This window comes from Sciurus vulgaris, assembly GCF_902686455.1.
Source record: "Sciurus vulgaris genome assembly, chromosome: X".
NCBI lineage: Eukaryota > Metazoa > Chordata > Mammalia > Rodentia > Sciuridae > Sciurus > Sciurus vulgaris.
In genome coordinates this window covers 28,221,119-28,246,250 of record NC_136471.1, presented here as the reverse complement: position 1 = coordinate 28,246,250, position 25,132 = coordinate 28,221,119, and the positions used below count along the sequence as shown (strand labels likewise).

The following is a 25,132-nucleotide window of genomic DNA, read 5'->3' as shown; positions in this document are numbered from 1 at the left end:
GGCAGGGAGTTGGTCAAAACACATGAGGTTGGAAGATGATGAGATAGTTTCCTAGAGGCATCCCCAAATGTCACCTTGAATGCTGTTTCTAAAGTGTTGAAAATGACTGTAGGAGGCTTTTGCTGATACTAAGCTACTAAGGCTGGGCCCTCTTCAATCTAGCAGTTACTACTGGCTACCACCAAAATGTTAGAGGGTTGTTATTAACTCTAGTAGGTAGGGAGTAAATAACTGTCTTTGGTGCAAACTCTGTGCCTTGCACCAAAGGCAGATATTGAGCTTCACTGAGGATTTAATATCACTTTCTTTATTGAGATCCCAGCCTTGCCATACTCTTAAGGAACTAGATTCTGAAGCAGTGGAAGCAATACAACAGACAACATAGCTTAGCTCTTCAAACTCCAATTTTAAAAAGTTTATTACATAATCTAAAGGTATACATATAAAGCTGTTCAGCTTTCAGCATTAAATAAAGTCTTATTTTGGTGAAAAGTGGAGGACATTTTTGGGAAATATTAGCATATTTTGAAATAGAAGCAACACTTTATATAAGAGAAGGAAATGAAGGTTGAAAGGCTTTTTTAAAAAAAATGACAGTTTAGCATTAATTGTAGAAGAAACATTCTCTAGAAATGACAGAGAATAAAAATTACAACATAGTCATCAACACTTGCAAAATGATATATAACAAATTACGTGACCAAAATGCTGAAATCTGAGCCCTATACACCAAAGGGCTCATACACATCCACATAAACACAAAGTACCAATGAAATGATGTATTCTCTCATCTAAGGCCTTTTACATAGATAAATTTGGAACAGTTTTGCACATGCTTTTATTTTTCCTGTCTTGCTAAGTTACTGAGGCTGGCTTTGAAATTGTGATTCTCCTGCCTCAGCCTCTTGAGTTGCTGGGGTTACAGGCATGTGCCACTGTGCTTGGCTCTGCACATGCATTTTGACTTTTGTGCCTCAATCAGTATTTTTGGACCTTGGACAAGGTGTCAAGAAAAATCAGTATATGTTCAGGACCAAGACTGTTCAACGGGTCAGGGGTATAGCTCACTGCTTAGCATCTGTCAGGCTCTGGGTTCCATCCCCAGCACCAAGAAAACAATAACAATTAAAAAAAAATAACCTGTTCATGAGGTAGGAGGAGGAGGGAGACAAAGTCTGCTGTTCACCTCTGACTTCTGATGTTACAGAAGCCTCATGGCCATGTTCAGTAGTGATTGTATACTTATAGTTTTGGTGTTTTAGTTTTAGAGCTTCTGGGTCTTTCGTTCTATCATTCTGTTTCTGTCACACACAATGACATACACAACTTGCCTCTATCATCAACCCCTTTGGGGAAAAATCATCCCCAGGGGCCTTGGTGGGAAAATGCAAGCACAGAAGCATTATCAAGCACTCCTTTCAGTGCACAAGGGCTACACAAGCAGTATAGTCCAAATCTTGTAAGGTCCTATTTCCAATGTTCCTCTCCTCTCCATATGAACCCTATATTGGAGAGCAGGGCATCAAGCCTTGTGGAAAGTTTGAAGGAACCTAGCTGCTAAGTTGCTGAGCTGGTTTTAATTGAAGTGTGAAACGGAGGTTTTAAAGCAGGTAGACAACATCCTGTTGTTCGGGCACTTGTCTCTTTTTTGCACATCTGGCTGAACTGGGAGTCAGGTGGCTGACTCGTGCCTGGCTGCAGCAGCAGCAGCAGCAGCAGCAGAGATATCTCCCTTTTACAGTCCCCTGCGTGGGCCCACCCAAGAGTCCACCAGGTCATGGATGCAGTGACTGTGTATCATGGGAAAATTAGCAGGGAGACTGGAGAGAAGCTCCTGCTCGCCACAGGGCTGGATGGCAGCTACTTGCTGAGGGACAGCGAGAGTGTCCCAGGCGTGTACTGCCTGTGTGTGCTGTAAGTATATTGTGGCGTGCCCTGAGCCTGCCAAGGGTATAGGTGGTAGTGGGTTGAAGCCAAGCACACAGAGGTCTATTCCAAGGCCCATCTCATGGCCCCTGGGATGCCTCAGATTTGGTCCAGGGAAATGATGGAAGGTGCTTTGGCCAAAATCTCTCTCTGGAGATTTTGTCCCCTAAGCCTCCTGCTTTCCAGATGGGCTTCACTAGGGTCTTTTGTGGTGGCTGTATTGCCTTTACATTGGGCAAACATTGTCTAAAATTTACCTTCACTCTGAGCAAGACCTGGGCTTTGGACTTCTGTTTTGATGTCTAGTAGAGGTCACCAGCTTCTGAGAGAAGTAAAGGCCTCTCTCCAGCTTTCCAGCTTTCTATAAACGGGTTTGAAAGTGTTATCCCAAAGGAAGAGAATCAAATTCAGGGAAGAGGCAGAAATGGAGTCCATTATTTTAAGAATGCAATACCGGTTAAGTCAGAATGCTGAGGGGTGGTGTGTGTGTGTGTGTGTGTGTGTAAACTACCTCTCTGAATCTGCTTATTTAGCTTCATTTAGAGGAATAGTGTGGGGGGCAGGACGTTTCAGAAACAAGACCCTTCTTGATAAAAGCTGGAACTGACAATAGTTGTAAAGAGCGTGGAGGGGAAAACACCCTTGTTATGATTCAGCTTTGTTCTTTGTCTAGGCATGTCTCAGTCTAAGGCCCATTTTGAATCAGATGTGCCTATCTCTTTGCTCCAGCGCTGTAGAAGTGAGCATTTCTGAGACCTAAACTTGCACTAGTTAGATGCTAGGCTTGTGACCTCAGCAAATTAATCTCATAGACCCTCAGTTTTCTCATCTATTAAGTAGATACTATATTATAATGTGTATTATAGGATTGTGATGATTAAATTCCATAATGCACATAAAAATGAGCGTAGGACTTGAGACATAATAAATGTTTGGTAAATATAAGCTCTTGATATTATTTTTATAATATCCTTCTCTTTTCAGTTGATTTCATTTAGTTCTCATGGGCATATTTGTATGGAATGACCTAGCTCAGTTATTGTTGTCAGTAGGATAAGAATACCCATGAAAACACCAGTCCTGCACAGTAGGATCTAGACAGAAACAAAACAAAGGAAAATGCTTGGTAGTTACGTCAGTATCTGATGATACACAGCAAGATTTTGAAGTGCTTTATATATCAGTGAAGAGAGATTATATACTGAGGCCGGTGGTAGAGGATTTTCCTTGTATGTTGGTTTGAAAATGGTCAAGCCTTGTTTGTGGCAGTTATCAGGTCATGCTTAAGTACATTTGTCATAAAGTCTTCAAGGTGAACACGTGGAAGCTATTCAATCTCTTGAACTTGCATCTTGATGTTTTGCTTATATGATTGTTTTTCTTTTTTTTTTTTTTTTATTGTAAACAAATGGGATACATGTTGTTTCTCTGTTTGTACATGGCGTAAAGGTATACCCTTTGTGTAATCATAAATTTACATAGAGCAATGTTGTTTGATTCATTCTGTTATTTTGTTCGATCCCCAGCACCAAAAAAAAAAAAAAAAAAAAAAAAAAAAAAACAAAAAAAAAACATAGATTGTTTTTCTTAAGAGGGGTCCAAGGAAGGGCAATGAAAGCCAACTATGATTCTTATGTTCTTTATCTTATCAAAAAAAGATGAAGGAAAGCCAGGAATAGTGATGAATGCCTGTAATCACAGCAACTCAGGAGGCTGAGGCAGATTGCAAGTTTGAGGCCAACCTCAGAAACTTAGTGAGGCCCTGTCTCAAAATTAAAAATAAAAAGAACTGGGGATGTGACTCCATGGTTAAGGGCCCTGGGTTCAATGCCCGGTACCGCCCTCCCCCAACAAAAAAAGATGGAGTGATCAGCAAACAAAATAAGCTGTTTTAGGGAAGCTGATGATGAAAGAGGTAACTTAACTCCTTAACCTAGAGGAAAAGTGAGGATTCAAAAGAAGTCTGAGCAGGTGAGAGAGGGCAGGAGACAGTGTGTGACAAGATAAATCAAAGGATTCAGCCTCAACAGTCACCTGGCCATTTCTCAAAAGTATTACGTGTAGTTCCCAGTTAGGAATTTTTTTGCTATTGTTCTTTCTGCCAAATATACATTTGGTTCACATAGTTGTTCAACCGGTTCTTTCCTCTGAGAGGACTTCCATGACCACCCTATCTAGAATTAGTGCCCTCATCTTGTCGCTGTCACACTCTTATTTTTTTCTCCAAGGGGCCTCAAACTGTCTGACATTCACTTGTTTACTTATTTATTGTTGGGATCTCAGGCAAAAATGTAATCTCCATGAGAGCAGAAACATTATTTCTGGTACCAGGAGCACATTCCTAGGTTCTAATAGGCACTCAGCAAATATTTTTGAATTAAATGAATGAACTGTTCGGGCAAATTCTATTCTTTACTGCAAAGAGCTTTGGACTGATATCAGAAGGCCAGGGTATGGGAAGTTACTCAAATTTTCTGGGCCTCAGTTTCCATATTTATAAAACAGGAATAGTAATTTATGTCTTAATGTCTCAAAACATTGCAATAAGTGAAATATTCAAGAGGAGGCCTTTAGCTTTTTGACCATGTAGGACAGAACCACATGAGGAATTAACTTAGGCTGGCAGGAAATTCTCAGATACTCAAGTTTCTACCTAAACTGGATCTTGCATAAACGCAGTTTTACGACTCTGAGTTCCCCATGAAATCCTCCTCATGAAGGAGCAGAAAATAGCAGGCAAGTTGGGAGTTCTCTTACTGTGTCTTCAGAATGATAGGCACACTGGAGCTTCAAAGTCTTATGGGGCTTTATGGCAATAGCCAGACTGCTGCAGAAGGAAGACAGTGATGCAATGACATTATCAGAGTTTCTCAACTTATTTGAGCTGAGTGTTCCTTTAGATGAACATAAATGTTTCCTTCCTTCTTTTGGACATTACACGGTAATTATAAAATCAAATTTTATTTTGGAATAAACTATGAACTCATTTAAAACCAAAACATTTATGCCTACAATAAACAGTAGAAATAACAATGTAAATTTTGGCATATATGCATGAACAACAAGGTATAGCTAATAAACATGTATTGATTACAGAGCTTACCCAGAATGCTTGCTCATTCTCCACTGTTTATTCCTATTAATCAAGAAGGTTTGGTTGAGCTTTAGTTTCTGTATTTTTATTGATGAGATACAAATTTCAAATGCCTTTCAAACTGTACTTCAAATTGTACTCTCAAACTATTCTTGCCCCTTTGCCCAGTTCTGAACCCTCTGATCATGGCTCTCAGATGTGGCTTTTCTTTCTGATCAGGTTTAAAAAAGAGTCTCTTAAGGCACTAAAGAAGTTTCCTATTGATAGACTTGCTCACCTTGATTTCAAATAACTAGTTTTTCTTGCAACTATTTTCTCTAAATTAATTTTGATTTTTGCATAAGTCTGTTAAAAGACTTATACTTATTGATGATAGAAAATTTGAAAAACATAGATTAATGGAACTGAGGGAAAAATCATCTAGAGTTAATAACCTAATGACAACTGCCATTGAAAATTAAGTGAGCATTCTTCTTTATTTTAATAAGATAAATGGCAATTCCAAGCATGGGTATGCTTTTATGATATTGTATTCTGCTGTATTTCCCACTTAACATGAAAAAAATCCACTCATATATTTTAAGGCATTATTTTTAGTGGCTGCATGATAGTTCAGCTAGCTACTGAACATATTGTATTTTTCTTAACTGGGCACCTATTTTTGGACATTTGAACAATTCATTTTTAAATTATAAAATTTATCATGATTAATATTTCAGAGCACAAGGTTTCCTTGTATTTATGATTATTTCCTTATGTAATTTTCAGATGTGGAATTTTGAGGGCACAAAATATGAATGGTTTGGGATTCTTTACATATATACCAAATATTTTTTTCCTAAGTGCTTTATTTCAGTTTATATACTTACTAGTAATGCATGAGAGTGCCTGTTTTACTGTACCCTTCCTAGAAATGGGTACTCTTGTTAAAAAAATAATTCTTGAAATTTGGTGTCTCATTCTTTATTTTATATTTGCACTCTATTTTTCACTTTTTAGATTTCCTTGAATAGCAATTGAGTGTCTTTTTATGTGGTGGTTATGCAACTGTATTTTTTCATTCATGAATTGACAGTTTGTGTACTTTTCTCATTTAATGTACTGTATTTAGGTTCTAGCACAATTTTTCAAACTGAATTACTAAGAAAGTTGCTTAGAAACTACTTTAGAAGGCAAGACACTCATTTTAGGAATCCCATTGAACACTTGAGGACTTATTTGACCAAATATATAATAAAATTGACTGCTATAATTCTTAATACATTATAAACAGAAATATATATACATTTCTATATGTATACATATGTATATATAATATATACTCTATGTCTATGTACACTTATACATCCACACAAATTCTTGATCTATTGCAGATATCCTTTGTCAGTGTGGTGTTTGCCATTACTTTTTTGATGCACAAAAAATTAACACTTTTAGTGACAAAATCTAATACTAATTTTCTCTGTGTTTGATTTATTCCTTTATTTCATAGCTTAGAAAGTCCATGTTTTTGCTAATACCAAAAAAAAAGTAAAATAAAATAAAACCAACTGCATCCCAACTCCCCTACATTTTCCCTGCACATTTGCCCTTCTATATTGAGGTTTTGCTTTTGTGAGTGGAATATTAGCTATAGGATTATTGATCAAACAAATGCTCATTTTACATCTTAATCAGTCTATCAGATCAGTTTCCCACAGCGCAGACCTCCCTATTATGAACAGGATGTGTCCCCAATTTGCTCTCGTTAAAGCAGGACCATGCACTCAAACTACCTTGGGAATCCCCAAATTTATATGACCTTGCTCCAACGTCCTTTGTAGAACCTCCCTGTAGAACCTCCCTCTTTGCTGAACAGGAAGTCTCAGGAGAGGCTAGGCCGGCTTCCTCAAATTTGAATGGACTAGGATAATTCTTAGAATTTTTGATCAGGGTTTAGACCACTATTCCTTATAAGCTGCAGTAGCAGTTTACAGGCCTACTTAACTTCTCTGATCCTCAATCTCCTCATCTAAAATGGGAATATAAAGAGTGCAAAAAAAAAGTGCATTGCTTATTGGGTTGTGAGAATTCAGAGAAAGTCAATGTGCAGAGAGCATACCTGATGGTGCACAGAATGTACAGGAAAGGTACAGGAAAGGATAATTTCTATGGAAAATGAACAAAAGTACCAGTTAGACTTAAAAGTAACTTGTTTTGCAAACTTTTTAGACTAGTCTAATTGGATATGGGAAATGACCCTACCTCTCCAATCCAATCCAAATTCTGGGTAGGCAGGAAGAACTTAATGAAAAATTGATATGAAGCAAATAGGAAACATGGAATCACAGCTTGCTGGTTCAATGTGATTTCACTCACATAAAAACCAGTGTATAACTCAGAAACTCAAAGGTCAAATATTTTCTCTCATATTTGGAAGCTAGAGTAAAATAAAGGAAAGGAGGAGGAAAGGATATGATTACATTAAGAACCAATCAAATACAAATTAATAGAAGAGCGAAAGGAAGTCTAGTAGAGGAAGGAGAAGGGAGTGGGGAAAGGGGAGGGAACAGAGGGGACCATGAACTGAAATCAATTTCCTTGCATGTATGAATTTGTCAGGATGACCCCAAAACTATGAATAACTATGAAGCTCTAATTAAAAAAAAAGCAGTATGTAAGAAATTGAGGTTATTAGCCTATAAGACTAAAAGGAAGGACTTGCATTTTTGTGGTATGCCTGGTAGACCTCAGGCTTCCAGTAGCATGAGGATCTGAGGACACTGCTCCTAGAGTCTAATTGGGAGGACATTTGGACCATCTATTTACTCAAAGTTGGAGCCCCTGTCTGGTTCTTTTACCTTGGGGCTGGTGGTGGAGAACTTACCACCTCAAAAAGAGACCCCTCCTCCTTTGTTTTTTTTTTAATTATTATTTTTTTATTTTTAAGGAGTGGCTGCACCAATTTGCAACTCCAACAGCAATGTAGAAGTGTGCCCTTTCCCCCACATCCACACCAATATCTATTATTGCTTTTTTTTTCTAGGTATATTATGTTTCTTTTCATTGAGGTACATGTGTTCCCTCTCATTTCTTCCCTTCTTATCCTCAATGTAGATATAGCCACTGGGAAAGACCTGACTGCCCACTGGGATTGACTGATGGTATAGAGAGGAAAACTAACTTAAAATACTTTATATATTAGCTTGAAGAGACAACTTACTTTCATAATTATCATCCTTCTATACATATTTAACTTTGCTACTTATCTGATGGAAGATTTGGAAGAAAGCTATTATGATTCTTTTGCCTCATGGACTCATAATAAAACCATTTGACATATGTATATTTAGGTAAAAGTATAACTATCTTTTTGTCTTTTAAGATTTTAAAGGGAGCCAGACATGGTGGTGCATGCCTGTAATCCCAGCAGTTTTGGAGTCTGAGGCAGGAGGATTTCAAGTTTGAGGTCAGCCTTACCAACTTCGTGAAGCCTTAAGTAACTTAGTGAGACCCTGTCTCAAAATAAAAAATAAAAATGGACTGGGAATGTAGTTCAGTGGTCAAGTGCCCCTGGGTTCAGGTTCTAGTAACAAAAAAAAAAAAAAAAAGGAAGAAGAAGAAAAGAAGAAGAAGAAGAGGAAGAAAGAACAGAAGAAAGAGGAAAGAAAAAGAAGAAGAAAGAACAAAGAAGAGGGAAGAAAAGAAGAAGAAGAAGAAGAGGAGGAGGAGGAGGAGGAGGAGGAAGAGGAGGCGGAGGAGGAGGAGGAGGAGGAAGATTTAAAGGAATGACCAGGAACAAAGTGCCTATCAAATAACTGGAGAAATGGGGGAGGAGCAGTGATGAAATTCCAGCTTATCAGTTATAATGCATAGAGGGGAACAGTGTGGCAAAGAACTTGACATTATAACTTAACTTCATTTAGGGAGAAACTACAACTTAAGTTGCATTTAGTTTTTGAATTTTGTTGGATATATGTATTGGTGTCACATCTTCATGATAACTTGTTACCAAAATTATTTGGAATTATCTGAGCACAGTTCATTAATGGCAGAGGGAGCTTCAATACCAGCCTAGAATTCACATTTACCACATATAAACCACCAAATAAGCAATTCACAGGCAATTAAACCAAATGCTGATTTTGGTTGATAATGTAAAATTGAAGTTGCAAAATTAGTATGAAGATGTGATTAGCTTAAGCAAAGTAGGTATTCTGGGTTGACCTCTTTTGGGCTCCTCACCTGGCTTTTTTCCTTTGGCTCCCTCTCGTGCACTCTCCCTCAGTGCACAACTCCAGTCCTATGTCCAAGCAAATTCCCTCTCTTTTTGAGAATTATGCTTCTGGAATTGCCTTTAAGACCCATCTATTAATACATCCCTTCCTGTATCACAGAAGCATCATAGAATGCCAGTTAAGAGCCCAATCTCCCAGCTAGATCCTCTCAATATGCATCCCAGTTCTGACCCTTTACTTGATATTTTACCTTAAGCAGGTTGAACTTCCTATGCCTCGGGTTTCTTATCTATAAAACAGGGGATGGAGATAATAATAGTACCTACCTCATAGTGTTGTTACAAGGATTATTACATGATTTCATGTGTAGAAGGTTACCTAATAAGTGTTGGCTAATATAGGTAAGATATCTATACAAAATTGTTAAAAAGTTAAACCATCAAAATTGTACATAAATAAAACTTTAGTTTCAGTTCAGAGGGAGAAGAGATTAAATTTATTGTTCTGACTTACCAAAACTGATATTATACAGTTTTACCATTAGTTTTGAAGCTGAATGACTTTTGACTATTCCAAAAATTCAGATTCACTCTGAAAGAAATTTTCACTGTAGGAAATTCAGAAATCTTTTGAATCAGAACATAGTCTCAAAGATGATGGTTTTACATAGGTTATTATTCCTCTGGATATAAAATATTTATTTAAAAAATCAATCACATGATTGTGCCTTGGATTTTGTACCTACAGTTACTTAGTATAGACAGTAAGGGAACTAGCTTGTTTTATTTGCAGTGCCACAAAGAAGCCAGATGTAGCTAAGCCTTTTCTTTTCTTTTGTGTAGTCCTTGAAGTGGTAACTGGGAAGGAATTGATGTGGTTTTGTCAGTTCGAAATCATGATCTGACCCCACACTGACCCACTGAGAAATAAGAAATAAGTTGAATGGTTTTCTTCTTGTGTATTTCTAATTTGAGCACTTTTTAGAGGGTTAGGGGCAGCTTTTGATGAAATACAGACAAATATTAATATCAGCAAAGACAGGATAAATACAAGCATGTGGTCATTAAAATACAAAATATTAGTTATGAAAATAAAATAATACTAACAATTTTTTAAAACTCCATGGATCTCTACCAATTATTCATTTCCTGGATTTTTTTCATGATAAATTTTAAATTCCAGACTTATCAACAAGTCCACAAAACAAATTAATGGGGAAAGAAAGTTAAAATTACACTACATTCTCTCCCACCCTGCTTTTGTACCGGGGATTGAACCCAGGGGCACTTTACTACTGAGTCACATCCCCACTTTTTTTTTTAATATTTTACTTTGAGACAGGGTCTCACTAAGTCCCTTAGTGCCTTGATAAATTTCTGAGGTTGGTTTTGAACTTGCAATCCTCCTGCCTCAGCCTCCTGAACCACTGGGATTACAAGTGTATAAACTTATTTTTCTGATTTATTATTTGTAAAGTGCAAAATTATAATTCTATGGGGTATTTTTGTTTAAAAGTTTGTTTTAGTCACTTGACCCCATAGGGAGCCAAGCAGAGTGGTACATGCCTATAATCCCAGTGACTCTGGAGGCCAATACAGGAAGATGGCTAGTTTGAGGGTGGCCTCAGCAACTTAATGAGACCCTGTCTCAAAAATTAAAAAAAAAAAATTGAAAGACCTATGGATGTAGCTCAGTGGTATAGTGCCCCTGGGTTCAATTCCCAGTACAGTAAATAAGTAATTACTTTTTGTACTACAAGCTATAGAAAATAGAACTATGAAATTAGGTTTGGGAAGAAGTAGGTAAATGGTTCAGTAACATGTCTCTATGAAGACTGAAACAGCATATATTATAATAAAATTAAATTAAAGCATACACTGAGTGACTATGGGAGAGATGGTATAAAGTACCCTGGGTAAATGGAATAGGCCAGTTTGACTTTGGGGAAGTTATCATCAATATTGCCAATAAGGCATGGACATTCTCTTTGTACTTTAATCAGTTCTTCTGTGACTTTAATGTTTATACAATTCCCATGGAAATGTTCAAATATGGATTCTAATTCAGCAAATCTGGGGTAGGGTCTGAGAGTCTACATTTTTCATAAGCTCCTAGGTGATGCCAATGCTATTACCCTAGGAATGCAATCTGAGTTGCATCTTCCATCCATGACACACTATAATGAGAATTGGCTACAGGAGATCCTTGGTCAGTTACTTAAGTGACTTAAAAATGGAAGTCATGAATTGCTGGCTCATTTGAGGGGCAAAACTATTTTGCCCATTCAGAAATTTGAGAGGTTTGTGGTGGTGGGGTGGGGGAGGAAATTGTTAATATTAGATGCATTAATCATGAGAAGTTTTGTGTGCCATTGACACCAAGTTGTTCAGAGTCTGAAGGAGGTAAGAACTTTTGAAGTGGTACTTAGGTTCCTGCTGCTTAACTGAAAGTGAGATAAGATCAGATTCGTTAGGAAACAATTTTGAAAACAGTCATTTATTTTGACTAAATGAGGCTGAATGATGGTAAGGAGATAGATTCATTGTATGTTTTAGACACTCACTGCTTTAGAATGTGGGAAGCCAGTTGCTTACCATTTTACTTGCATTGTGGACATTTTAAACTGCATTTCCATACCACCCTTCATGTTGCTAAATTTTTGCCATTAATTGCTTCCCATTGGGAAAATGGAAAGTAAAGACCTATGTTGATTCCCTACTTTCATCTCCATTTTGCTGTGTGGCTTGAAGAAAGTAACTTAAAGCTTATGTTTCAAATTCAATGGTGAAAAATGGTAATCAAATCTATTTACTTGTTCCCTGTATAGGATTTACTAAAATAAGTGGGCTTTATGGTAGATTTCCATGGCTACAAACAAAACAAAATAAAACAAAAAGACGTTAACAGTGTCATATTTTATATTTATTCAGCATGTTATATATGATCTACACATTCTGACAAATCTTCATAACTAAAATGAAACGTCTTATGATCACACCAGCAGTTAAACTGACATTTTGTTCAATGTCAGAAATCAAATGAACCTAATTAGAATATTTTAGATGTATTTCTTTGTTTTTTAGGTCATCTTTGCTGATCAATATAGGTTAAAGGGATAGTGTTTAACCCACATTTTAAAGACTTTTACTTTTATAAGGGAGTTAAAGCAAATGTGGTCATTGACACAAGCATGGCCCTGTCTTTGTAATACTTTAGCATCATCTTTTTTTAACTTTGAAAACACTGATTTTTAACCAGATTTTAGTGTGTCTTAACCAAAGATCTCTGTTGATCCAAACATGTGCTCAAGAACAACAAATAGAGCTAGGCATGGTGGTGCACACCTGAAACCCCAGTGGTTTGGGAAGCTGAAGCAGGAGGATTGTGAGCTTGAAGACAACCTCAGCAACTTAGTGAAGCCCTGAGTCAAAATTTAGCAAAAAATGGGCTGGGGATGTGGTTCAGTGGTTAAGAGCCCCTGGTTTAATCCCCTGGTACCAAAAAAAAAAAAAAAAAAGAAAGAAAAAAAATCCAAAACCCCCTGAAAGCAAAAAATATATAAATAACAAATAGAAACTATATTATATAAAACTCTATTAATTCACATTCAGATTCAGATTCAAAATTTAAAATAATTCAGTATGAAGTTTACCTTACTTTTCAATGAATTTGAAGTTTGTTAGGCAAATTATGAAAAATGTTCAACACCACTAATCATCAGGGAAATGCAAATCAAAACCAAATGACATATTACCTCACTCAATAAGAATGGTTATAACTAAAATGACTAAAGATAACAAGTGCTGGTGAGGATGTGGAGGAAAGGGAACACTTGCACATTGTTGGTGAGGATATAAATTAGTACAGCCATTATGGAAAACACTTCTCAAAAAATTAAATATAGAAATACTCTATGATCCAGCAATCCAACTACTAGGAATCTATCTAAAGAAAATGAAATTAATATGTTGAAGAGACATCTGCACCCCCATGTTCATTGCAACATGATTCACAATAGCCAAGATAGGGAAACAACTTAAGTGTCCATAAACAGATGACTAGATAAAGGAAATGTGGTACATATGCACATGGAACACTATTCAGTCGTAAAAAGAATGAGATTTTGTCATTTATGACAACATGAATGGAACTGGAGATTATTATGTTAAGTGAGATAAGCCAGGTACAGTGAGACAAGTACTGCATGATCTCACTCATATAGGAATCTAAAAAAGTTGATCACATAGAGACTGAAAGTAGAATGTTGGTTATCAGAGACTGGGAAACACAGGTGGGGGAGGGAGAGATGGGGAGAGGTTGATCAGCGGGTACTAAGTTACAAATAGATATGGAGCAAGTTTTGGCATGTTGTTGCACAGTAGGGTGATTATAGATAACAATAATGTGTTTTACTTTTCTAAGAGCTAGGAGAGAGGACTTTGAAAGTTTTTGACATAAAGAAATGATAAATATTTGAGGAGATAGACATGTTGAATTTGATTTAAGCATTATAAAATGTACACATGTATCATAACATCACATTACCCTGTTGATACATGCAATTTTTATTTTAAAATTATTTTTAGTTGTAGTTGGACATGATACCTTTATTTATTTATTTATTTTTTATGTAATATTGAGGATTGAACCCAGTGCCTCACGTGTGCTAGGCAAGCACTCTACCACTCAGTCACAAACCCAGTCCAATATATGTAATTTTTATGTTCTTATTAACCAGCTAAAATAAATTTAATTATTAAAATTTGAGGAAGTTTATTAGGCAAATTCAATAGCATTACCACATATCCTGAAATGAATTTTTATCCATTGCAGGAGGGATCAAGAACCCAAGCTCCAGAAGCAAATGGATCTGATTCAAGTCCTATCTTTGCTACTTGATTTCTGCTCTGGCTTTAGTTGCTTAACTTTTCAAAATTTGTTTCTTTATAATGAGTTTCATAATATAAAGCTTGTAGAATTTTTGTGGGATCCAAAGGAGATAATGCATGTGCTATGAACTTGTGTTCCCCCCAAATTCATGTTTAAATTCTGATACTAATGTGCCTGTATTTTGAGTGAGGAAATCTAGGAGGTACTCAAGGTTAAATGAGTTCATAAGGATTGAGCCCTAATATGATAGGACTGGTGACTATAAGGACACACACTAAGAAGAGGTCATAGGAGCACACCACAAGAAGGTGACTGCCTACAAGCCAAGAAAAAGTTCTGAGAATAAAACCTACCTTGCTGGCACTTTGATGGTAGACTTTCCAGCCTCTAGAACTTTAAGAAATAAATTGTTTAAGTCACACAGTCTACCATATTGTGTAATAGCAAACAAGCTTAGTACCACAGATTTTGGTATTGTGGAATAAGGTGCTGCTGTAACATACACCTAAAAATGTGGAAGTGGCATTGGAACTAGTTAATGGGTAGAGGCTGGAAGAATTTTGGGTGCATTCTAGAGAAATCCTATTACAATGAATAGAATTTTGGTAGAACTATGGATGGTAAAGGCCATTATGGTGAGGTCTCAAATGAAAATGAAGATCATATCATTGGAAACTGGAAGAAAGATGATCTTTGTTATAAACTGGCAAAGAACTGAACTGTGTTCTGGTATTTTGTGGAAAATAAAATTGTGAGCAATGAAATTGGATAATTGGATATTTGTTTGAGGTCTCTCTCTCTCTCTCTCTCTCTCTCTCTCTCTCTTTCTTTTCTCTCTTTCTTTCATGCTGGGAATCCCAAGGCTCACATAGGGTAGGGAAGAGCTCTACCATTGGACTACACTCTCAGCTCCCTGAACTGAGATTTCTAAACAAGGTTTTTAAGGGGTGACTTGGTTCCTTTGGTTTGCTTATAGTAAAATGCAAAAGAAGAGAGGTTAGTTGAAGAAGAAATTGGTAAGCAAAGATTAAGTGCTTAAGGACCTCTGAGAACTGAACCCAGGGGCCCATAACCACTGAGCCACATCTCTAGCCCTTTTTATTTTTTATTTTGAGACAGGGTCTCTTTAAGTTGCTGAGGCTGGCCTCAAAGTAGTGCTCCTCCTGCCTTAGCCTCCTGAACCACTCGGATTCACAGGTGTGCACCACTGTGCCCAGCTTCTCAGCATATTTACATTGCAAAAAGTGAGAAAAATTGTTCTGAAGAGAACATCAAGGGTGTGACTTTACTCACTCCTTAAGGAGAGTAGCCATGATGTTAACTAGATATCTCAGCAGAATCCATGAAGAAGTTTGGACCAAATTACAGACACACTGACAGTTTGTAGCAAAAGGAACAAGATGGCATGATAGACCTATTTGACTGCAAACATGCTTCATCCTTCAAGAAAAGGAAAGAATGACCTGAAGGCAATTCAGAAATTGCCAGGGCTAGTCTGGTGTGGTGGCGCCACCTATGATCCCAGTGGCACGGGAGGCTGAGGCAGGAGGATTGTGAGTTCAAAGCCAGCTTCAGAAAAAGCAAGACACTAAGCAACCTAGTGAGACCCTGTCTCTAAATAAAATACAAAATAGGACTGGGGATGTGACTCCGTGGTTGACTGCCCCTGAGTTCAATCCCTGGTACCCACCCCCCAAAAAAGAGAAATCACCAAGGCTAACACTCCCACAACAGACCCAGAGTGCACAGGCTAGTTGTGCCAAAGGGCAATACTGAGGACTGAAAGAGAAGCATGGACAGGACTGACTCTCCAACGAAGTGGGGTGGATGCGGCTCCACGGAGATGTGAAGGTGACTCTGTTATTCTTATGGGCTTAAAGGGCAGTGTGTTGAACTAAAGATTATTCAGTAACCTTAAGTTCTAATGGAATTTGTCTTGCTATATTTTGGATTTGCTTGAGACCTCTCATCCCTTTATTCCTTCTAATTTCCATCTATTGGAATAGGATTATCTAGCCTACGTCTCTTGTACCCTTGCATTTTGGAAGCATGTAACTTGCTTGGTTTCATAGGAGAGAAATTTTGCTTTGAGGTGAATAGTACCTTGAATCTCATCCATATCTGATTAGATGATATTTAGATGAGACTTTGGACTTCAGACTTTAGAGTTGATGCTGCAATGTGTTAAGCCTTTTGGGATGGAATGAATATAATTTTCATGTATTTTCAAGGGGCTAGGGATGAAATTCTATGACCTGAATTATGTGCCCCTAAAACATGTTTCAATCAGTTCCCCTCAATGTGACCGTATTTGGAGATAGGTTTTCTAGAAGGCAATTAAGGTTAAATGTAGGTATAAGAGTAGGGCCCTAGTCTGATAGGATTGGTGGTCTTGTAAGAAGAGGAAGAGAGAGATTTTACTCTCTTTCCCTGTACTCAAGCACTGAGGAAAGGCCACATGAGCACACTGGGAGAAGTCAGCTGCTCACAAGTCAAGAGACAAGACCTGAGAATAAAAGCTTTCTTCCTGGTAACTTGAGCCTGGGCTACTAATTTCCAGAAGTATGAGAAATAAATTTATGCTGCTTAAGTCATCCAGTCTATGATATTTTATGGCAGCTGAGCAGACTAATGCAACATGTGAAAATCTTGGCATAATAGAAACCAATTGTATAGATATGCAATATGCACATAAACTAAATAATGAGGGAGGTTGTTGACTGCATTTAAAATGAAAAACTTTTTCAAATACATTAGTAGCACTCCTTTTTTCTCATTAACACATTCTTATTTTATTTGAATCATAATAATTGTCCAAATTTATGGGATACTGTATGAGATTTCAGTGCATGTGTACAATATGTATAATGATCAGATCAGGGTAACTGGCACACCCATCACCTTAAACATTTATCATTCCTTATGTTGAGAATATGTGAAATCCTCTCTACTAGCTAATTAGAAATATACAGTTATAGTTGTTTTCAACCATGGTTATCCTGCCATGCTATAGAACATTAGAATTAATTCTTTCTATTCAATGGCATCCTTGTACTAATTATCCACCCTCTTCAACTCTTTCCCTCTTCCACACCCTCCCTGTTCCCTGGTAACTACTGTTGTATTCTGTACTTCTTTGAAATCAACCTTTTTTGCTTCCACATATAAGTGAGAATGTGTGATGTTTGTCATTCTGTGCCTGACTTATTTCACTTAATGTAATGTCCTCCAGTTCTATCCATTTGCTGCAAATGACAGAATTTCATTCTTTGTTAAGACTGAATAATATTTCACAGTACAGAATTCTTTTAAAATTCCAATTACTATGACTACTATATTGTAATGTTATATAGAGTGATTTAGTAATATGTTACTCTGTTATAAATAATGGTAATTTAAGAAGAGTTATATTCTTACAGTATTATATACTTATAATATTACTATTATATTATTTTTATAACTAAGAATATCAATATTACTATTAATTTCAGTGGGCCTGGTAGTCCTTATCCCAGTGAAAAATTTTCACCTTATGGCCCTCTGTATATTTAAAAACAATAAGACTATAGTTTGTTAAACCTATTTAATAAATCATGGTTTTTATCAATTACAACATGTCTCTAGTTCATTTCCATCCAAGCAGTCTACCAACTAGAAAAATCCTTAGAAGCGTGAATTCCCAGTTTTAAAAAACATGAAAAGAGAAGGAAGGCTCTCTGGAAGCTGCACTTAGGCATATACAATATGTAAGCAAGGTAGATTTGCTGGCCTTTGCTTCCTATGAATACAATGGCACCATACTTGTGCATCGTAGTATATATGACATTTATATATAATAGTAAACTCAAATTTGGAGCATTCATTGTTCTTTTGGAATTTTTAGTAATGGACATTTATTCTTTCACAGGTATCAAGGTTACATTTATACATACCGAGTGTCCCAGACAGAAACAGGTTCTTGGAGTGCTGAGGTATAGCTCTTTTATTTACTTTTGCTTCTGTGGGTATCAGGAGGTGTTTGAAATTTAGGTTGGCTTTATAAAAGAGAAGTCATATTAAACATCATCAAAATATTCATCATATTGAAATCACTAAAGCTTCTATCCAAAAATTTTCATGACTTATTAAGAAATCTTTAGAGAATTTTGGTCCCAGTCCTGTTCAGCCACCATTGTGTGGAGTGATTTGACTTTGGGGAAAGATAAAAAACTTGAAAGATTGTGTCAAACTTTCAGTGCCTAAATGAAGTTTCAAAAAGCCTATAAAAGTCAATGAAATAGCTGGGCACAGTGGGGCTTGCCTGTAATCCCAGCAATTTGGTAGGCTGAGACTGGAGGATCTCAAGTTCAAAGTCAGCCTCAGCAACCTAGCCAGACCCAGTCTCAAAATTGAAAAAAATAAAAAAATAGAAAGGACTAGGGATGTGGTTCAGTGGTTAAGCACCACTGGTTTCAATCCCTGTTTAAAAAAAGAAGAAGAAGAAAAGAAAAAGGAAAAAATAAAATAATTAAATCAGACATTTTCTGAATGACCCCAATAGAAGTTTTGAACTGTTGGGAATTAAAAAAAGACAAATTTCTCTTTTCTAGGAGTTTATAAAATCTTTCAGAGATATAACATGTAATTAAACAGCAGTGGGCTTCATTGTCAAGTACATCCAAGTTCCATTCAGGTCTGGTCTCTATTCTTCCCCAAAAGGTCTGAGACTTAGGATAAGTTACTTCACTGTTTTGTGAATCAGTTTCTTCATTTGTAAAATGAACTTGAAAATACTCAAAGGACTCATTTTCAGGACTAATTGAGATAATGCATATGAAGAATTTTTTAGCCATAGGGTCAGTCACATAGTGAACCTGCAAAACTGCGAACTCTTGAAAATTGCTGAGCAAAGTGATTACATTAGTCCAGTGCTAAGTTACCTGGAAGTTCAAAGAGAGGATTTCCAAGTATTAGGGTGGAAAATGATGCTGTGTGTGAGGAGGCAGCATGTCTAGCTGAGCCATGATAGAAGCCTATGGAGAATTGGAATAGAGAAGGGGAAATATTGTGTTTTTAATATATGCCCTACAAAATCCTAGTGCTCATCTGTCTGGAACATTGGGGTTTCTGGGGTGGGTGCAGAAGAAGAAGAGGAGGTAAGTAGGTATATTTCTTGGTACCTACCTTGGCTTCAATCTGAGCTGTTCCCTTTTTATTTTACTTATGATCTAGGGCTCAGAATAAGATTTCTTTAGAACAAAAGTTCTTGTGACTTTGAAAATGTTTGAAACTCACCGTACCATTATAAGAAATGCCTATAGAGTGAAATCTATTTCCATAGTATTGTATATCACTTCTTATCAATCACTGAGGACTCTACTGAAACTTTAAATTACATATGTTTTCTATGGATTCTCTTTACTGCTGTCCATATTTATAATGAAAATACTTCATTATGAACTTTTGGAAACCTAAATGCTAATATCAACCTTTATTAAGAACTTAGTTTATGCATTTAGGAAACCCTAAAGTATGCATTTAAAAAAATTAAAATCTCGAAGCTTTACAAATTCATCAGTAAATTTGAAAGTACTAATTAGAGATTACAAATATTTTGAACTATTGAGATGTATTAGGGCAAGTTTTCAAATATACTGTTACTTTATACTAGAATAATTAATGCTGTAATACTAACTAAAGGAAAAGCAATATCATTTCTAATCAAAACTATACCTGCTTATTTTTTGAAATTCTCTGTATTACTGCAGAGATATTAAATAAGAAATTAAACTTCATTTATCATGAAGGATAGTTACAAATATATGTATATACACATATGCGTGTGCACACACACACACACACTCACACACACACACACACACACACACACACACAATTTGACTAGATATTGTCCTTGTCTCTAGAGAAGTACACTTTAGTTGCTGAAAAATGCTTTTTATAAGAAAGATCTTAGATTCTTAGGGTTTAACAACCTTGTTTTTAAACGTGTTTTCCTCCATTTCAAGCATAACATCATATGCAGATTGTTACACCCTTGTGATCAAGTTAAAGAGAGGGTTTATTGAACATAAAGACCCCCTCCTCCTTCTGTTTGATCTGACCCTGTTTATATAATGATATTGCAATTATCTGCACCAAGAGAGCAGAAGATTGGCATGGATTATCCCCCAATACAAAACAGTTCAAAAATTGCTTAATTTTTGAAATGCATATTACATTTTTTTCTGTCTGCTAAATTTGCCCTCTTGTGTTTTGCTAAGGTGAATATAAAACTAATGTGTATTCTCGGAGCTCATATCACCTGACTAGAAAAAATTTCTCTAGAGCATATTGAAGACCAGCTGTGATCCAAAACATGTTTCCTTGGATAGCTAAGAGGTGCCAGTATGGGAAATGTACAGATTTGAATAACAGTTGAGTTCAGTGACAGGATGAGAGTTGTCAGTGGTACTATTTTTGTGGTAAATGTATTTTCAAAATTGGATAAATGATAGATATTTATACTGCTTTTTGGAACAACATTTTAGTTTGCCACACTGCAGGAAGAATCGTGGCAGTGACATGCCATTCTTTGTGAAAAGATTATGCTAGAAATCTAAGCAAGTCTGAGGTTTGTTTTGAGCAGTGGGATGAAATTGAAACTTGGATCCAGTTAATTACAAAAGACAAATAGTTTGTGTATTTTAATTTTAGGTAGACTTTTAGTCTAAGCTATTAACTTAGCTCCTGTGACTCAGGCTAAAAATTTGCTGAATTGTTAATTTAGAAAATTCTAAATATAGCTAACTATCATTTCTTTAAAAAAAATTTTTAGTTGTTGATAGACCTTTATTTATTTTTATGTGGTGCTGAGGATAGGATCCAGTGCCTCACACATGCTAGGCAAACACTCTTCCACGGAGCCACAGGTCCCAGACCACTATCGTTTCTTAATATGTGAATTGTCAGCAGTACGTTGTAAAGAATGTATTGACCTCTCCCTGCCAACTTTAGTGCCTTTGGACTTTTCTGGGTATTTGATCATGAGATCAGTGCATACTAAATAATTTTACTTATTCATCTAAGCAAAACACTATAAATTAGGTCAATCATGTGCTAAGAAAATATTGCATTCCAAATTGAAATTATTTATACACATGCAGTGCTGTCATTCTTCTCTGTCAGCATGGATAATCAGTCCCCATAAAAATGATGCTTCTGTTGATAAATGGTTTTATGAATCACTGGAATAGTTAAAAAGATGTGTGACTTGAAGTCTTTCCACAGAGGGGAGTACAGTTTCTCCTCTTGCTGTTGACCCTGACTTTATTAGAACCGTGTTGCTTTGGATGAAGTCTCAATAGAGTCTTAGGAAGGTGTCTGGAACATAGAGGTTGAGCTGGGTGGGAGACTATTCTACATCTACTAGAAACATATGAATGGACATTAATTGGGAGCTAAAAGAACTTCCGCAGTGTTTTCAATGAAAAATTACGTACCCCAACGTAGGAAATGACCAAGAGTTAGAATGGACCGTCTAGTTATTTCTAGCATACTGTCTATTTGATAGAAGTCTGCATGCCAGTCTTCATGTTTTCTCATTAAATACTAAAAAACAAACAGCTTCCACCTCAAATAATTTCCAGATAGAATAGCCAAAAAGTAACTTTCTAAAAGAAAAAAAACTAGTCATTGTTCAATTGCTCATAGCAATATTATTTTATTTTATGTAGAATGACAGTTTTGAACTAAAGCTTGGCTCATAAACTTTTGTGGGAAATTGTTGATTTCAGGCAGTATCTTTGCAAAGGAACTGATGTTAGGGAAGAAAAACATTTCAGTAGTCACCTGCAAATAATGATCTCCTTAAAAACAAATAAATAAAGGTGACCTTATATAGCTTTCTGTTTTCATGTCACAGAGAAAACCTTGTCACAATGCAGTGCTAATGGAAAGAGAAGTTTGGGGGAGGATAGAGAAGTTTCCCAAAGAAGAAAAATTTTAATGTGAAGGATGAAGCAGGTCACAGGAAGTGAAAGAATATGAGGACTAACCAGCCATGCATTGTGTATATCCTAACAGTCAATTTTTTATTTCTTTTGTAGTATTTTGTATTGCGAAATAATGCCAGGGACGAGGGATTGTTGGTTGTTTTGGGGTTCCTCAGGCTTTTTATTAATGACCTGTAGGATCTGTGCTTTTTCTATGTTTAACTGCATCCCCACTGTTGCTGAATTCATTGTGGGTAATGGCCTGTATACCCTTAGAGGTTCAGGATGTATGATGGGTAGCAGGCAGGAAGGGCAGGGCGATGAGCAAGAGCTTGTACAAACTAATACCACCCTTGGGAGAACTGAAATGACAGCTCATTAGCTCTTCTTGCAGGGAAATTCAACCAACCAAAGTAAGCTCTTCTGGGATGTTGTTTTTCCTTCTTTATGTTCTCAAATATTTGAAGAAGTTACACAAATGTTACTTCTCTAAGCATCCCTCCTACATTTTGTAGGCCTTTTTGTAGTATTATGAGGTAGGTAAATAATTTGCTTGGCCTTTTATTTTCCAGACAGCACCTGGGGTACATAAAAGATTTTTCCGGAAAATAAAAAATCTCATTTCAGCATTTCAGAAGCCAGATCAAGGCATTGTAATACCTCTGCAATATCCAGTTGAGAAGAAGTCCTCCGCTAGAAGTACACAGGGTACTACAGGTAGGGTTTGCTTTTGATTTTTTACAGGGTTTGGAAGCTGTTAAGGAGTCAGCCTATTCATAACCACGTAATCAACTGCAAGTTCTATAACAAAAATACAATGAATAGATGTAGCCAGCAAATCAAGAGAGGTGACTATATGCCATAATTTCAATATGCTATACTATAAGCTTTTAATAAAACTACAAAAATATAAAAAGTCCCATAAAGTCACACTTCTTTATTTTGTTCTTTGCAGTACTTGGGGACTGAACCCAGAGCCTCGTATATACTAGGCAAGCATTTTACCACTGAGCACATTCCCAGCCCTAAAATGATATGACATTTTAATCTCTTTTGGCCCATCTTGTTCTTTCAGTCCCTTTTTATAGATATACACTTGAACTTAGCCAAAAGGCTGAGAAGCAGTTCCCTTTTGTAGCTATGTAAGTACCATTTCACTTCGGTCATCCAGACATGATTTGAAAGATGGGATAATTCAGAGAACTCCTGGACTGTCTTTCACCATTGCCTGGTACACTGTTTTGTTTTTTTTTTTTTTTTTTTTTTTTTTTTTTTTTTAAGAATGTAAAGGCTAACGTTAGCCTAGGCCATGTGGTTCTTATTTCTGAATTGGTGGTGCTAGAATGAATTGTATTTTATTATCAAAAAGGAAATTCAATTAGTAAATGTTTTTGTTCCACTGCCACAAATTAGCTAATTGTTCTTTTCTGCCCCAATATGCCAGTCTTTATAACTCAGCTTTAAATAATAGTTGCTTGAAGTCTATCAATGCTTTGCATCATTGTGAGTTTCAAGCTGTTGGAAATTTTACCAAGTTAATCTGTAATTGTAATACTTTGTAAATTGATCTTTTCTTGATTTTTGTTATTCATTTTCATTAGGGAGAAGAGATTCTGATGTCTGCCTGAAAGCACCATGAAGAAAAATAAAACATCTTGTACTTTATTTTCAATAATTTAAATATATGTTAAGTCTTATATATTGCAGATGATACAGTTCAGTGAGCTACAAATGCATTTCTAACATCATCATAGTCCTGTGTTGGAAACATCTAGTCTGATGTTAAAGTTGAAATGGATATTGTAGATAATGAGAAGTTTTGAAATGAGGATAGGGAAAAAAAATTCCTTAGGTTATTTTTAGTTATTATATTTACAAATAGGAGACAATTTAAAACATAACAAATACTTTATAGATTAATGCCAGTTCTTGCCAAGTATAAATAAAAATAATCCTCCATATTTTTTAAAAGCTCCATTTTTAGTGAAATATTATTTGATAGTTACCGATTTTTAAATTCTTGCTTGATTATATGGTAGAAAGGTGTTGGTGTCCCTCATCTCTGTCACATGCAGTCCTCTACTTGGTATGGTGTCATAGGCTCTTTTGCGAGTTATGAATAAGTGTGCTAAAACAAATACTAAAGCATAAAGAATTTTTGTTTAAATCTGAAAGAAAACTTCTTGCCATGTTCTGATGTTGGACGGTAAATTTCACAGACAAATCTGGAGTTTAAAATCCTATGCTTTAAATGTTTATTGGTTTACAGGTTTTGAGATTATATCTGAAATTCTATGACCAGATTTTTCTTTTCATTTTTCTCTATCCCAGTTGTTTGTACTACATGTAAACACTCATTTGGAAGGGGCTCTTCAACAGCTGTGGCTCATGATTAACTGATTTGTAAGCAGTCTCCCTATTAGGTAACCTTATAAAGCATTGGAAAGCTTATGGCATGTTAATTTTTAACAATTCCGAATGATTGAAACCTGAGTGAGAATCAAAATTATATGCAGTATTTTCTTCTCACATTTATATATTCATTACTTTTCTGATTGATTATATGCCAAATTGCTTCCAGGCTCCCAGAATTCACTCACTCAACAAACATAATAGTGCACTGGGGGTACAAAAGTAAAAACACCTGGACCCTACCCCCAGGTAATTCACTGTATAGCTGGACGAGAAGACAATAATAATAAAAGAAAATAAAGGAAAGTAAAAATGACAAGAAAAAAACCACAATAAAAGTTCCGAAGTACTTAAGTGAGGTTCTCAATGTGTAGGCAGATCTGTCTTTAGAGTTAGAATGAATCACCACAAATACTTTGGCCCATGGTCTATAGGAAAAGGCTAAGTATCACTGTAAACTAATATATTGGAATTCTTCATTTTACATGAATGTCATGAGCTTTATTAGAAATTAATGAACTGCTGAGAGAGTTACTCTTTGTGTGCTGGTTAGATCTAATTTTTGAGTATTTAACACGGATGCTATGGGAATGCAAAAGTGGAGTATGGTCACAGTAATGCAT

The 25,132-nt window shown here is 36.1% G+C and overlaps 1 protein-coding gene across 1 annotated transcript; it reads left to right on the top strand.

Moving 5' to 3' along the window:
* Nucleotides 1-1,663: 1,663 nt before the first annotated feature.
* Nucleotides 1,664-24,872, top strand: SH2D1A (SH2 domain containing 1A). The gene is made up of 4 exons (XM_079123453.1): nucleotides 1,664-1,914; nucleotides 18,035-18,098; nucleotides 22,670-22,814; nucleotides 23,699-24,872. Exons 1-4 carry the CDS (start codon nucleotides 1,778-1,780, stop codon nucleotides 23,734-23,736), a joined length of 384 nt encoding a protein of 127 aa, XP_078979579.1. The 5' UTR covers nucleotides 1,664-1,777; the 3' UTR covers nucleotides 23,737-24,872.
* Nucleotides 24,873-25,132: the final 260 nt, after the last annotated feature.

What these genes read in the sequence shown, in the direction of transcription:
- SH2D1A (XM_079123453.1), top strand. Translation starts at nt 1,778, where the DNA reads ATGGATGCAGTGACTGTGTATCATGGGAAAATTAGCAGGGAGACTGGA. An exon ending in GTGTACTGCCTGTGTGTGCT is followed by an intron (nt 1,915 to 18,034) that starts GTAAGTATATTG and finishes ATTCTTTCACAG; the next exon opens with GTATCAAGGTTACATTTATA. An exon ending in CAGGTTCTTGGAGTGCTGAG is followed by an intron (nt 18,099 to 22,669) that starts GTATAGCTCTTT and finishes TTTATTTTCCAG; the next exon opens with ACAGCACCTGGGGTACATAA.